The sequence below is a fragment of the Chamaea fasciata genome, unplaced genomic scaffold (genome assembly GCF_029207755.1).
Source record: "Chamaea fasciata isolate MVZ Bird 193981 ecotype frontalis unplaced genomic scaffold, bChaFas1.0.hap1 SCAF_4, whole genome shotgun sequence".
NCBI lineage: Eukaryota > Metazoa > Chordata > Aves > Passeriformes > Sylviidae > Chamaea > Chamaea fasciata.
In genome coordinates this window covers 75885110-75899319 of record NW_027094089.1, presented here as the reverse complement: position 1 = coordinate 75899319, position 14210 = coordinate 75885110, and the positions used below count along the sequence as shown (strand labels likewise).

At 40.8% G+C, this 14210-nt stretch overlaps 1 protein-coding gene and 1 non-coding gene across 2 annotated transcripts; both read left to right on the top strand.

Moving 5' to 3' along the window:
• The first annotated feature begins 2420 nt into the window (after positions 1–2420).
• On the top strand, positions 2421–13412 carry PABIR2 (PABIR family member 2). Its single transcript, XM_066182082.1, has 10 exons — positions 2421–2786; positions 3109–3187; positions 4522–4578; positions 4962–5005; positions 5086–5140; positions 5357–5458; positions 6703–6791; positions 7326–7390; positions 9698–9794; positions 10840–13412. The coding sequence occupies exons 1-10, from the start codon at positions 2671–2673 to the stop codon at positions 10988–10990; spliced, it is 855 nt and encodes a 284-aa protein (XP_066038179.1). The 5' UTR covers positions 2421–2670; the 3' UTR covers positions 10991–13412.
• On the top strand, positions 10619–10760 carry LOC136289080 (small nucleolar RNA U109). The gene has a single exon (XR_010720705.1). It is a non-coding gene; the product is annotated as a small nucleolar RNA U109 (small nucleolar RNA).
• Positions 13413–14210: the final 798 nt, after the last annotated feature.

Here is a 14210-nt window from a genome sequence, read left to right as displayed (position 1 = left end):
AGGTGCTTCCTTCTCTTCATCTGGAATAGGTTCATAGTGAGAGTTTCAGGCAGTCTTTAGGAACAGAAATAACCAGAGAAAGAGGGTACGTTATGGAGAGCTAAAACATTTTTTCATGGACTCCATGCTTACTAATGTATCTAAGGCTGATGGCATTTTGTGACTGTGGCTGAGTTTATTTCACCCACAGGGGTATTTCCCTGAAACTGTGGAATGTCCCTCACTTCATCACCTACTTCATGCCCACCAGTCCATGTATCACTGTACTCACATATCTCATTCTATCAGTCTCTGTTGGCCCTTGTGAATATCCATCCTCTACCTGTATCCTCCCAAGGCTTTGTTTAACATGTTCTTTCTTAACCCTTCTTGCCATGGTGCTGTTAATCTAATTCAACAACTTGTGATTTCCTCATTTCCATCATTCTGTTCCACAGCACAGCTCTCCCAGAGGCACCTTCCTTTGTCTCATTACCCTTCTCAGCCCTTTGGAGGGTTGCCCTGACAGTCCCCACTTTCCTTTGTGCATATATTCCCATTAAATTTCTCTTGGCTGCTAGGACGATGTGCCTGGCACTGGAAAATTTGAGGACATAGAGCAGATGTTTTTGAGCTCTCAGACACATTTTGGATATTGTTGGCTTTTTCCTTAACAATATCCTGGTACATGGCATTTGAAGCTGTTTGCTGCCCTTAGTGGCAGGGACATAATATAATAACCCCACAATAAAAATAAATAGCAGAATCCACATAGTTTAGTGCTGTAGTCAGATCCTGCGGGTGGCTTTTCTATTCAGAGAACCAGCATATTTGTGAGATTTCCGTTCAGAGCTAGAAGTTCTGCTCAGAACTTTCAGCTGAATTGCCTTTTAGGCAATTCTGGCCATGGAAAATGAAAGTATGGAAGATACTCCAAGCTGTGAAATGCTTGTGCTGAAGCACCAGACAAGGAGAACCGTGCAGGTTCTGTAAAAGTGTCATATTGCTTTTAGAGAATGGCGGCAGTGGTGATTAACAGTGTACTTCTTTTTGCAGCTGCAGATCCTAATTTTCCAGTGAGTTAGACTGGTCATAATTATTAGAAATTGTGCTTTTGTGTAAGCAAAATTATTTAGATATTTATGTTCTCAGTCTTTGCAGGAGATGGCAATTCTGTATCACCTCACAGAATGGTGTCATTACCAGCAGTGATAGGCTGTAGTGTAAGGGGCACAGGACTGTGAAAAGTATTTCTCTTCTGCAGTAATACAAGATAAGGAATTGTTTCTCTGGGTTTTTCCATATAAGTACATATTGAAAAATCCATTTTAAATGTAATCTTATGAATATTTTCACTCAATTCCATGCATCTTTGTGCATGTCAGCCCAAAGGTCTTCATTAATAGTATCATTTCAGTGAAAGAAATGTAAGCATCAGCAATAGTTGATGAGACACAGAGTTGCCAAACATAGAAAAATGGAATATGCTCAAGTCAATCCTGATTAACAAAAAATGCAAGGAGGTACCATAATAAATATTAAGGTACAGAAACAAGAGTTCTAATCTGTGATCTAGAAGCATCTATCTTCAATCATTTTAAAGTAAGAGAATAATTCATCTAGCCATGTTCCTAGCAAACGTAGTTGAAATGTTGAAAAATCCTAGCTTTTCTATCTTAACAGTTTCAACACCTAGCACTCTGGCAAAAGAACTGTTTTATCACAGGAGAAATTGAAGACCTTTTAAAATTTAGTGCTGGGGAAGACCCTGAAGCCCCCTGCATGTAAGAGACAAATATGTATGATGCAAAAAATATAGCAGAAAAATACTGTAAAGTAAGCACAAACTTTGATGCTTTGATCACTTGAAGTGGGTTTGCCCAGGCCAGTCTCAAACGTGAATACAGTCAAGAACTAGGATCACACCTCATGATGAATTTTATGCCGGATTTCTGAAAGCTGAGTAGATTCTCATTGCAATCAAAGCCCTGGTACGTGCTTCAGCAGCTAGGGAAGGCTGGGGAGATCACTGGGAAAGCCTGCGGGACTTGGGTCGGAGAGGGCCTAATCTTGAAGCAGGTTGTTACACCCATTCGCACTAAGACGGGAAAAAGGCGCCGTGTTTATGGCCGGGGTGGGACTCGAACCCGGATCCCCAGGCCGCACCCCCGGCCACGCCCCCGGGGCGCGCGCGTCCCTGCGACCGTTGCGGCGTTTCAAACACACACACGCTCCTCCCACAGCCAATCAGCGGGCGCAGCGCCCCCGGGGGCTGTCGGGAGCTCTCCTGCTGCCGAAGCAGTGCCGGGGTGTGGAGCCACCGCGCATGCTCCTCGCGAGGCGAGCGGCGCTGCCGGCGCCCCTATCCCCGCGCATGCGCAGTGCGCGGCGGCGGCGGGCGCGGAGCGCGGTCGGCACCGAGGGAAGCGGCGGGAGCGCTCCCACCGCCACCGCGGGCAGCGGCACCGGCAGCAGCCGCCGGAGGAATTGGCCGTCCCCGGGCCGCCCCCGGGATGCGGCGCTGCTGCGGCCGCCCCCCCGCCGGGCCCGGCTCGCCCCCGGGCTGAGCCCGCGGCGCCGTCCGCGGGGCCTGTAGGGCCGGGGCAGCGGCGGCCCGAGGAGCCGCGGCGGCCGCCGGCAGTGAATGGGCGCCGCGGCGGGGCGGGAGGAGCCGGAGCCGCCGTCGCCGCGATGGCTCAGGAGAAGATGGAGCTGGACCTGGAGCTGCCGCCGGGGAGCGCCGCGGCCCCGGGCGACGGCGGCGGCCTGAGGCGGTCGAACAGCGCCCCGCTCATCCACGGGCTCAGGTGAGGGCCCGGGCGTTCGGCTCATCCAGCCCCGGGGTCGCCGCTGCCCGCCGGCCTCGCTGCGGGCCTGGCCAGGCCTGGCGCTCCCTCAGCGGCCTGTGCATCGTGTCCCTTCCCCGCGGGGCCTGGGCCGCCAGTGCCCCCTTGTTCCCCCCCTTGGCTCACGGAAGGCGCTCGCCCGTCTCCCGGCAGTGCTCCTGTTCGAGTAGAATGCTGTTTTTAGCGCTCTGGAGGCTGCAGCGCTTGTTCACAACACTGTGGAGCTTTAAGTAAAGCGCACCCGAAAGAGCTATTCACAAAACTTTGTTTTCTCCCCCTGCAGTGACAACTCCCAGGTGTTTCAGCCTTACGTGTTGCGGACTCGCAGGAACAGCACAACAGTTATGAGCCGTCATGGAATGGTGAGGAATCTTAAGCATGCCATGTTTACACACAACAAGGAATAATTGGAGTAGAGAAATGAAGTTAAACTTGATTTGTATTTGCACTAAGTATCCTAGCAAGCTTCCGAGCTGCAGAATAAGCCTTTTTTCACCTCTAACTGCAACCTATAATGAAATAATACTGGTGTGTTGAGAGCGTGTCCCCAAGAAGACAAGAGTAGTTGACATTATATGACTCCCTGTATTAAGTCCAGTTTTAAAGGTAACTTAGGCCTGACTGTGTTAGAAGATAAGATTCTGTCAGAAATAAGTCTTGAAAGGGTGTTTCAGTTTGCTGTGAAAAATGAATGAGGGAGTCTCAGTTCTTTTACCTGTTTGACACAGTGCTCTTTTATCGCAAAAGCAGAGCACTAGGTTGCAGAAAGTCACTGAAAGAAGTGGAATTTTTTTTGTTGCTCTCTGTGTAAGTCTGGTAGTGTACACTTGTGCAGTTTTTTTTACTTTTCAAAGATGTTGCATTTCTTTTTTTCTATTCTCTCCTTGTCAGGTGAGGGATTTATGTGCTCCTTCCACTGAAATTTTTCTGTCTTCTCTAAGGGTAGTGTAGATTAAATACTGCTTTTCTCAGAACCTTAAAGTCCCGATATAAGTTTCCTCTATGTCTTCTGTTCAGGAAAGGTGACAGGGATTTTTAATTCAAAATCTTCTGTTGTGAGATTTCTTAAGAATCCAGAATGGATTTTTTTGGGGCTTATCAGCAGGTTTGACATTGGACACATGGCCATCCTGCGTGGGAACTGTTGGCCCATTTATGTGTGATGTTAGAATTCCAGAGGAGTGAGATGCATAAAATTGCACACAACTGAAAAATTGCAGAAGTTAAGCTTCAGGGAGTGTTGTTCAACACTGAGTTGAAGCACTGAGATTTCTCCTTTACAATAGCCAGCTGATTGAGTAAGGTACCCTCACAGGAGTTTGTCATATCCTGGGCAGTGGGGAATTGTGCAACAATCGCAGTTTCATTTGTAGTATCTTCCTGGTCTAAGTGGCATCTGTAGCTATTTGTGTACTCGAGATGCTGAACAGTGTCTGTCTGCAAGTCAGATCCATGCCACTTGCTGAGTGAAACAAAGAATTTGTGAGTGGTAAAACGAGTCTTTTCTCTTGAAGGTCAGTGCTTGCTTTTTGCAACATGGTTTGAGTCATCCACATGTAGTTGTGGATGTGCAGCTCTACACATTCATAGGGAGTTCTCTGTTTTGAACTCCCTAAGAATGTAGTTGACAGTAAATAGTGTGCATGCAAGCAGTTATATGTGATTTAATCATTGTGGCTGTCACTTTTTTTCCCAGTTCTTGTCATCATCTCCTATTCGTATTCCTAGCAGCCGACTTCATCAGATCAGAAGGGTAAGTGGAGTTTTTATCTGTGTATTCAGTAACAGAATGAGAAGTACTATATGATGATATTGAAGTACTTGCTTCAAAAAGTGGGGTTTTCTTTCCTACTGAATTTTTCAAGTACTAAAGAAAACAGTATATTTCTTAAGACTAAATTTCAACAGGGAAGTGGCCTTGCAAGGCTTATTGTTGTGTTTAAACTACCTTGCATTTTAGAAGTATTTGATTTAAGGGAAGCAGTGAGCGGGACTGGTGGCTGTCCTGTCTTTCTGTAGTGGTTCTGCTGCTCATATTTCAATCCTGATGGCAAATAATGGAATCACAAATATGTTTTGAAGTACCTGTGATGAATCAAATGTTATAGAAAAACTTAAAACGTTTATCTCTTGCAGGAGGAAGGAGTAGATTTAATGAACAGAGAAGCAGCACATGAAAGGTGAGTGTTACGGAAAGAAGGTGATAAAATAGCCAGAGTTATCCTCTTTGTAGCTACTGATGGGGTTTTTTGTATTCTAGGGAAGTGCAGACAGCAATGCAGATAAGCCAGTCATGGGAGGAAAGCTTGAGCCTGGTAATCTTTTTATAGATGTTTCCTATTTAATTCTACTTTTACACTGAAATGACGAATTTAAGGGAAAGAGAGGAATTAACTGTGAAAATAATTTAAGAAGAATTTAAGCTCATCTACTTTGTGCATTTGACCCAATGACTTTCCATTAGAAGGTTGTGCCTTGGATTTCAATGTAATATCCTTGCCAGTGTTAAGTCTGAAACCTTGTATCCACAGAGCGACAATGACTTGGACAAGTCTGAGAAATCTTTTTCCCCAAAGAGAATAGACTTCATTCCAGTTTCACCTGCACCTTCACCTACAAGAGGAATAGGAAAGGTAGGATAAGTGAAATACCAAGCTGAGACAATTCTAGACCAGAATTCAGAATTCTAGACCAAGCTGAACTGTCAAGATGTGTAACTTCACCAATTGTTCCATCGTTTAAAAGAGCCCTGAACAACACAACCAAACAAGCACTCAAAAAGCGAAATCCATATTTTGTTGATTTCTTACAATCAAATGCTTGACATCTGGGAGCCAGCAGAGTTTGAAGATGTTTTCAGTTACTGCTGTTTGTGCAGTGTTCAGGTGGGTTAAGGTTCTGGTTCTAGGGAAGAGGTCATGAAAATAGTCATGGACAGGATCTCCAGGTGCAGAAGTGGGGGGATTCTGGGGAAGCAGTACCAAAATTGGACTGCAAGTCTGTGTGGTGAGAGATGAAAATGTGTCCATCAGTTATGGAAAGGAAGGCACAAATGCACTCTGAAGGGGACTTGGGTGTGTTGAACTTGTACTGAAAACTGGTGACAGAGGCCAGAGAAAGAGGTGGGTGTTAGATTTGGAAAACTGAAATGTAGCACAGAGAAACTGGCACCTGGGTTTAAATTAAAGACGGGCTGCTTGGCCTTGTTTGCGCCCTCTTGTGTGTTTCTGCTTTTGCACAAAAGAAGGAGCAGTCTGTGTGCTCCTGCCAGATTGGTGCATGTAACAACCACGTAGGAGTGCTGGGTGAATGTGTTCCTGGGAAAATGCTGGTGCTGTACCTTTGAAATTCTGACTGTAAAGCACTACCAGATAACTTGACAGAAAGATTTTTATGTTTAGCTAGAAGAGTTCATGGGCTAAGATCAAATTGAATCAGAATCTCTGCAGAATCAAAGAGCTAAAAATCCTGGTTTACTCTGTAACAGTTTTCACGTCAGACGTATTTTGAGCAAACTCAACCTCTTTAACAAGCCCCTTGATAGAAGTAAGTCCTGAGTACTGTGCTATTGTTTCTAAATGTAACAAAGAACAGAAACAATTCTCTTACTTAGAGAACAGTGTCTATTTCAATTTTACTTCTCTTGTGGGTTTCAGTTTTAGCTTAATTTGAGCAGAACTGCATGGGCCAGTATGTTTTTGTCAGTTAAATTCTAATGCTTGTAAGATTATGTTTGATAATCTGTGTAATCTGTTGCTAGTTTTTCTTTAAAAAGAAAAAGGGGATAAAAGAAAGGATGTTTGTTTTGGAGGGTGGAGTGTAACATCTGAGTATTTTAAAGGAAATTCTGAACTATCTTCATTTGAACTTCTTGCAGCAATGTTTTTCACCATCATTGCAAATGTTTGTGAGCAGTAATGGTTTACCTCCAAGCCCTATTCCCAGTCCAACAAGGCGATTCTGCAAGTAAGTAATGACTGTCTGTTGCGCTAACATTGGCATTTAAGCCAAAGATTAATTGAAGTTGATGTTAGGGCTTTGAAAGAGCCTTCAGTTTTAAAATTGCTGAAGCATTGCCACATAAAAATGCTTTGAAAGTTCAGCCTTTACCAATGGCAGCTCTATGTGTGTGTGCTCTTATAGAGCATGTGTCAACTTTAATCTAGAATTGGTAACCTGAGAGGAATTTCTCAGGTTTTTCAAATTAACTTTGTCAGCAGATTAGTTTTATATAAATACACTACAAAAATTAGAAGAGGGTTGAAATGAGGATGTGATTCACCAAGGGAAGGGGGAAAACCTTAGGAAATCTGCTACAATTTCGTGTGGCGGATAATCTGCTCTAATAGGCAGCCTTTATTTGTTATCTATGTATTTAGATTCCACAAGAAATCCATTTGTGAAGGAATAGTTTTGAAGAACACTTTATATGCTGTGGTTGTGTTGTCTTGATGCAAATTGGAACCTTTACTGGCCTGACTCTCAGTATTCTCTCTTCAGCAGGAGGAGTCAAAGTCCAATCAACTGTATCAGGCCCAGTGTTCTTGGCCCCATTAAAAGAAAAGGTATGTTAAAACACCTTACCAGATGTTTTAACATGGGTGTAGTTTTCTAACTGGATCCATTTTTTTGTTATTCTGTAAGTATAATGCACTTCTATCCACAGTGAATTGGAATTTGCCGGGCATAACTCAAAAATACAATGTAAAGTAGCTAGTCTAAAAGACAGGAATAAAATACTTAAAAAACAGTTACCTCTTGACAGAGGCAAACTTTATTATACATCAAATTAAATGTCAGAGCTTACGAATGTTCATAACATTCCTACAAGTACCACTGAACAGCGCACACCCTTCAGATCATCTTAGGAATGTTGCTTATCATGCAGTATCTTCTAAACTTAGTACTGAATGTTTGTTTTCACTTTGAAAGTTCAGAAGGTGAGTGTTTAGAGAAATTGAATAGATCGCTGCCCTTTCCTCCTGAAGGGGGGGAAAATGCATTCTTTCCTGGAACTGTTCCATATTAGAGATTTTCAAGTAACATCTCCAAACAAATCTCCACAGTAGAACTGTAAGAATGAGATACTCTTAAAGTGCCTTTAGCTGTGCTTATCCTTTTTGCCTTTTTTTTTTTTTTACTTTGGCATTCTTAACTGCACCAAAAACATCTTTTTATTGTACAAGGCGTGCATTTAGGCTTTGAGAAAAGTTACTGTTCGGCTTTTTTTTTTTTTTTTTTTTTTTTTTTTTTTTTTTTTTTTTTTTTTAAACTTTTTTCAGTGCTGCTTATCCAGTCAGATAAAGAACATTGCCTAACTGATATTGATTTGACAGAGGAGAGAGACAAGTTTTCTCATAGATGTCAGTTCTTTCTTGGCTTTTATTTTTTGCGAATTTTAAAGGCACTAAAATTGAACAAAAGTTTATTAAGCTAAATGATCAGTAAAGAGTACATATCTACACTTACACTTTACACAAATCGTGGAAGCAGTGCAGGTAGAGAGACAGGCCTTTCCTCACCAAACCCATGTACTCCCATGGAGCATCTTTTACAAAGTGGAGATACAAGTTTTCCTTTTCTTACTTGAAATATCAAGGAATTTTCAAAATGCGGCTTAGTTTTGAAAAATCTAATCCATTTAAATGAACTTACTCTCTTTTCCTAAATATGTGGGGGTTTTTTTCTGAGTTTTAGCAGTAGATTTATAGTAGGAGAAGGAAAGCCATGTACTGAAGAACTTTTCACCACCATAGGGAATTAATACTGTCGAACTCTGCAATGTGTTGTAGCAGTGCATGTTTGTCTCTGTGAAATTTAAGGGGCAAAAGTGTTACCTAAGTTGATGTTTTGTTCATTTTTCTTCAAGACCAAGTATTTTATAGATGTGTTTTGCCCATTCTGCTTGCTAGAAGCAATTATTCCTGGCCTTAAGACAGGAATGTATCCCTGTGGGTTGACGGAAATGAAAATTTTGGAAGTTACCAGTCTTCTATAAAATGTAGCAGTATGATTCTATTGCAGAATATATAGACTAGATTGCTATAATGCTTAACCTCTGTCAGGTTTTCAAACTGACTCTGCAACTACTGCAAAGTGCAGGTAAAAGCCAGAAAAACGATTACCATTTCATGTCTTTTTTTTTTTCCCCAAAGTAGAATGAAAATATTCTGTAGGTGAGAGAGGTTGTTTTTTTTTTTCCAAGTTCTTGCTATTTCAAATGTCTGTTTGCAGAGCAGCTATTAGTGAGCCAGCTCATTCTCACAGGAGATTATAGTAAACAGATTACATGAATTCTCCCCATCATATTTAATCTCTTAATGTCTGTAGATGGCTACAGGTACAAAGACAGCCTGATCCATGATGAGTAACTGGAAATGCTTCCACATGACAGATTTATTCCATTCAACTTTCCTGGAAAAGTTTCCCATGCATCAGAATTCGTTGTACAAGGGAGAGTGAAACTGAACCCAACTGTCGTTCTTATTTTCATAATCACAATTTTATACTTCATTTTGACTTATGTCAGTTACTTCATCTCAGCTGTTTACTTAAAACTTAGTCATGGCAATAAGTTTACTTTGGATTATTTTGTCTGATTGCGGTACAAGCAGCAAGTTTCATGTCTTTGAGATCATTGTAGCCCCTCAGATACTGCTGAAGTTTTAGTTAAGGATGGACTGGATGGTCTAACAACAGCTATCATCAAATTAATGTCTTAGCCAGGTGCTTGGTTGGCTGAATTAGAGAACTTGTTGTTACAAGTGCAACCTTGGAGTGTTTTGGTTAAACTTCTCTTTTACAGCAGACAAATACTAAATGGATATTCCAGAGACTCAAGTGAGTTTGATTATTTACGCTGTTTTCCTTAGGTGAAATGGAGACTGAAAGTCAGCCAAAGAGACTTTTCCAAGGAACAACCAACATGCTTTCTCCAGATGTTACACATCTGACAGATCTCAGTTCATGGTAAAATATTTCTTGTGCCCTGAAATGCCAAAGCAAGGAATGTGCATTTATCACAAGCTTTCTAGATTTTTTTTCCAGGAGAAAAATACTTGGTGTGCATCTTGCGGATGTGTATTAATGGGAGCTGTCCTGTGCTGGTGTCCTGTGACAATGGTCCTTCGCCTTTGATCAGTTCTTCCTGAGCAGACTCTAGCCTAGATTTTGTGTATCAAAGCTTTTACACTGAATATAATTGTTACTAAATGCCTGCTGATTCATAAGCAAAGTTATTTTGATTCATCATTACAATGTGTTGTAGGCAGTGGTTGTACAGTGTCTGTGGCACTTTGCTGAATACTTACAAAATGTGTGTGAGTACTTAATCGTTCTTGTCCCTAAGTTCATGATTTTTAGAGTTATCTTTCTTTATTAGTCTTTATTACGATCATAAAATACCAAAGTCTTTTTTGTTGAGTCAGATACTAAGTATTCAAAAATATCAGCTGTTTTTACTATAATTTCAGTTTACCTACAGACTTGAAACTGCCTAGATGATTTTTTCCATGTTGCTTCCCCCTAAATTGCAAAAGTGTCAATTTATGTGCCCTCTGGGATCTTGTATCTAGACTTCAAAATCCAAACACAGAAATTCTGTGAGGGGAAAATAGGTCTCAACCTTGCTTTGAGTAGTGCAAGGAGTTATTAGGAGTATACCAGCTAATTATTGGCATCTTTGCTGCATTGCTGATTATTCTTTTTTTCTTTAGTATAAGCTTTTAAGGTTTTATACTTATTTGTTGTCACCTCCTTTCTACATCTGATGAAAATCAGCTTCATGATTTGTTCTGCATGTTAAAAAAATCAGTAATTCTGCTCCTCATTCTGTGAGGAGCATGAATATCTCTAACATGCTACAGAAAACAAGGAGTTTTCAGGGCTGCCAGTCTTGCAGTAAAGACTGAGTGGTAGTATAGGTCTCCTACAAGTCCTGTCCGAGAGGGAAGCATGTCAGCGTTGTTCAGAGCCTCGTGCCCCTGCACTAAAGGACCTTTATCCCTTTCCCCAGCCTGTCCTCTGATATTCTTGATGGGAGTAGCAGCAGTGTTGGCTCTTCCTCTGATTCCCTGACTAAAGGCAGCATCACCACAGAGTCTCCAGTGACCTGCTCCAACTCCTGCTCCTCGTTCATTCTGATGGATGACTTCTCACCCAAGTGACTTTACCAAGTCCTGAGTCAGCGTCTGGCTGTGCTGTCCCCTTCCTGTACACTCGTACAGAGAAACGAACTCTGATCCTTGAACCATTCATATGACGTTTATTAAAAGGAAAAATTGTTGTTACTGTAATCCTTGGCTACTTTCCAGTGATTTTTTTAAAAAATTTATCCATTTAATGGACATTGTAGACCATATTAATGTCTGGTTTTGTGAATTTATTTTTTAAACAAGATGTCTGCTGATATTATACTAACTTTTGCTTTCAGGAACTTGCATACACTTTTTGATTCCAGGAATAGGTATCTACCTATTAGTGTTGCAATTTTTAGGAATGTACTTCTATCATTATCATGGTCACTATGTCTAGGGAAATAACTTGGTTTGGAAGGATTTGAAAATACTAATTTATTCTCTGGCACTTCTACTATAGAGTAAAATTATTTTTGCTTTTTTTTTTTTTTTTTTTTTTTTTTTCCCCCCCAGTCACTAGCCTCAAATTCCTTTATGGAAGGGAGAAAAAAAATATTTTGTTTTCTTAGTGCTGCTAGTTATTTTTACGAATTCATTTACAGAAGACCACATTGGGTGTGGAAATCTCACTCTATTACATTAAACTAAAAACCCCACAGCAAAATAACTAATGACTGTCACTTTTGCCATCAGTGAAGAAATAATAATACTCTACAAACATGATTAAATTAGCTGCATAGTTCTCTTCCCAGAACATTTGTCCTAGAGATTGTATGAAATAAGGTCATTATTCAGCAAGATTTGGCCAGGAAAAATTAATCCGCACCTCAATCGAAGACATACAGTGCAGATAACTAAGTTAATTAAACTACTGTGTAGGAGAACCATGTATGGCACCATCGATGTCTCCTGTGGCATTGAGGTCATAAGTATTTTTGTGCCTTAGGGGACATTGTTAAAAAATTATGGAATGTAAACCAGAGGGGTGGGTGGGGAAAGTCCTTTGTGTACAGCTTGTTTATAGAGTGCTTACCCAAGTCTGTCGGTGGTGCTGCTTCCCTTAGTGTTCCTTTCTGAGGTGTGGAGGTGCTGGAGGCAGCCCCAGCTCTGAGGGGCAGCCGAGGTGAGATCCTTTGCAGCTGCTCTGGGCAGAGTTTGTCACTTTGTTGGTCATGAGCAGAGCAAACAGCTCAGCAAATGTTCTATTCCTAAGGAAAGGCTTTGGATTGGACACAAGCTCTGCAAATTGCTTGGTGAAGGAGTTCTCTCTGAGCTCTTGAGTAGTCTTGATACAGTACCTTTGTAAGTCTGAGGTAGGAACAGATATTTTACTTTTTAAAGACTAAAACGGGGCAAAATAAATCCGTTTGTAATCTACTGTGTTATGCTATTTATTATTTATAACTCTGTAAAAAGTCTGTGGTGATGAATTATAGTATTTTTTTATGATTGAATAAGTTTTTTATGTTCAGTAATTGCTGGCTGGTTTGTATTTAATACGCAACATTGTCTGCCAGAATCATAAGCTTCCATTTTTGAATGTTTGTAACATAAATGCTTTTGTTACCTAAAAGTACAACTTGTGATCTTTCCAAAAGAAAATAGCACTGAATTTAAAATAAGATTATGTGCTTTAGATGTGAGCACAATCTCTGGCAATATTGTCTGGCTAAAAGGGTAGGGGGGAAACCGTAGCTTTTTCTGTTCTGAAGAAGCCGTTGGGTATCCAGAAGACATGTACATACCAGATTATTTTTAAAAGTGTTTCCATTAAATTGTAAGAAGTACCAGAATGGGCCAACCGTGGCACTATTATTTGTATGATCATTTCCACCTGTGGAGCATTAGTTCCCCATTTCAAATAAATGTGCATATTGTAAAATATTGTCCAATGGTGCCATTTTTAAATGAGCTCTACAGTACTGAATGTTAATTTTGTTTGTATATGCACAGTGCTATTTCTTGAATTTTTGATGTCTTAAGTCAATTATTTTTTTATTCATGCCTGTATCTTCTCTGCCTTCTTGATGCTTAAAGAAGGCTGCTTTTCCATTTGCAGAATATTGATAAACAGTCTGTGATAAAATCCAACCCCGTTACCTGTGCCCCAGTTCCCTTCTCCTGTGCTTCTACTGGTACTGTGATGTGGAAATCTAAACGAGGGGTGCCAGGAGGGGGAAACCTATTGCATGCTTTCTTAAACCTGAGAAGAGCATAACTATTGCTTAATTTTGGCTGATTTACCTGTACAATTGATGTATTCCAGATTTGTTTGTTAGTGAAGAGTCCTGAGTGCTGGCCTCTGTAAACATTCGAATGTAAGCTGCATAAAGCGAGCGCACAAATAGTCACTCTTGTTACAGCAGTTTTTTGTAGTGTTCTGGCTATTCCCCACTCTTGGAAGGTCTTGTAAAAGACATTGCTCTTTTATAAAATATATACGTAATGCACACACTTGCTGTGTCTGTTGTTTCAGAACAAATGGATGTGGCTGTGTAATAGGCCCAGGTTCTGTTTCACACTCCTAACGCAACTTGTTGATTTTGAAACAAAGTTTTCTAATATGCTGATTATTGATACTTAACTGCATTTGAGTTGCCGCTGCTTTAGTGGGTTCATTGATACAGTCTCATACTCCAACTAAAACTGACTAAAAGCAGCATTTCTGGGTTTGTTCCTTGCATTGTCTGAGGGAATTAAGTACCAGTTGGGAAAGAAGGCCAGGTGGTGCTTGTAGTCAGCTTTAATGTATAACTATTGACATTTAACAACTGTTTTTTATTACTTCACCACACTTACTTCTGCTGAATTGCTATGATGAGTGGCTGAAAATTCCCATCTTTCCCCCACTTCCTTCTTTTTATAAGCGATCATTAATGCATATATGTTGGTTGCTGAGAATCACAATGATGAGTTATCTTTAACGTCATAATAGTTGAGAACCAAGTTAAAATGCCTGTGTAATTCAAGCAGCATTTTAGATGGACTATTTTTAATATGTTAATTAGCACAGCATTACATCAGTGGTCTTTGTACAGCTCATTCACCAGCATTGCCTTTAGATCATAACCAGAGCACGCTGAATCCTCATTTCATGGGCTTAAAATGCTGGAAGGATTTTACCAATGCTTTAGAAAAATGTGTGGGTCAGCTGTGGAACTCTGTATGTTTTGATAATATCAAGTGTTCTCCATCAGGAAATGGATCACAGTGTGCATGTTTCATTTTCCTTCATTGAATTTCAAATTGG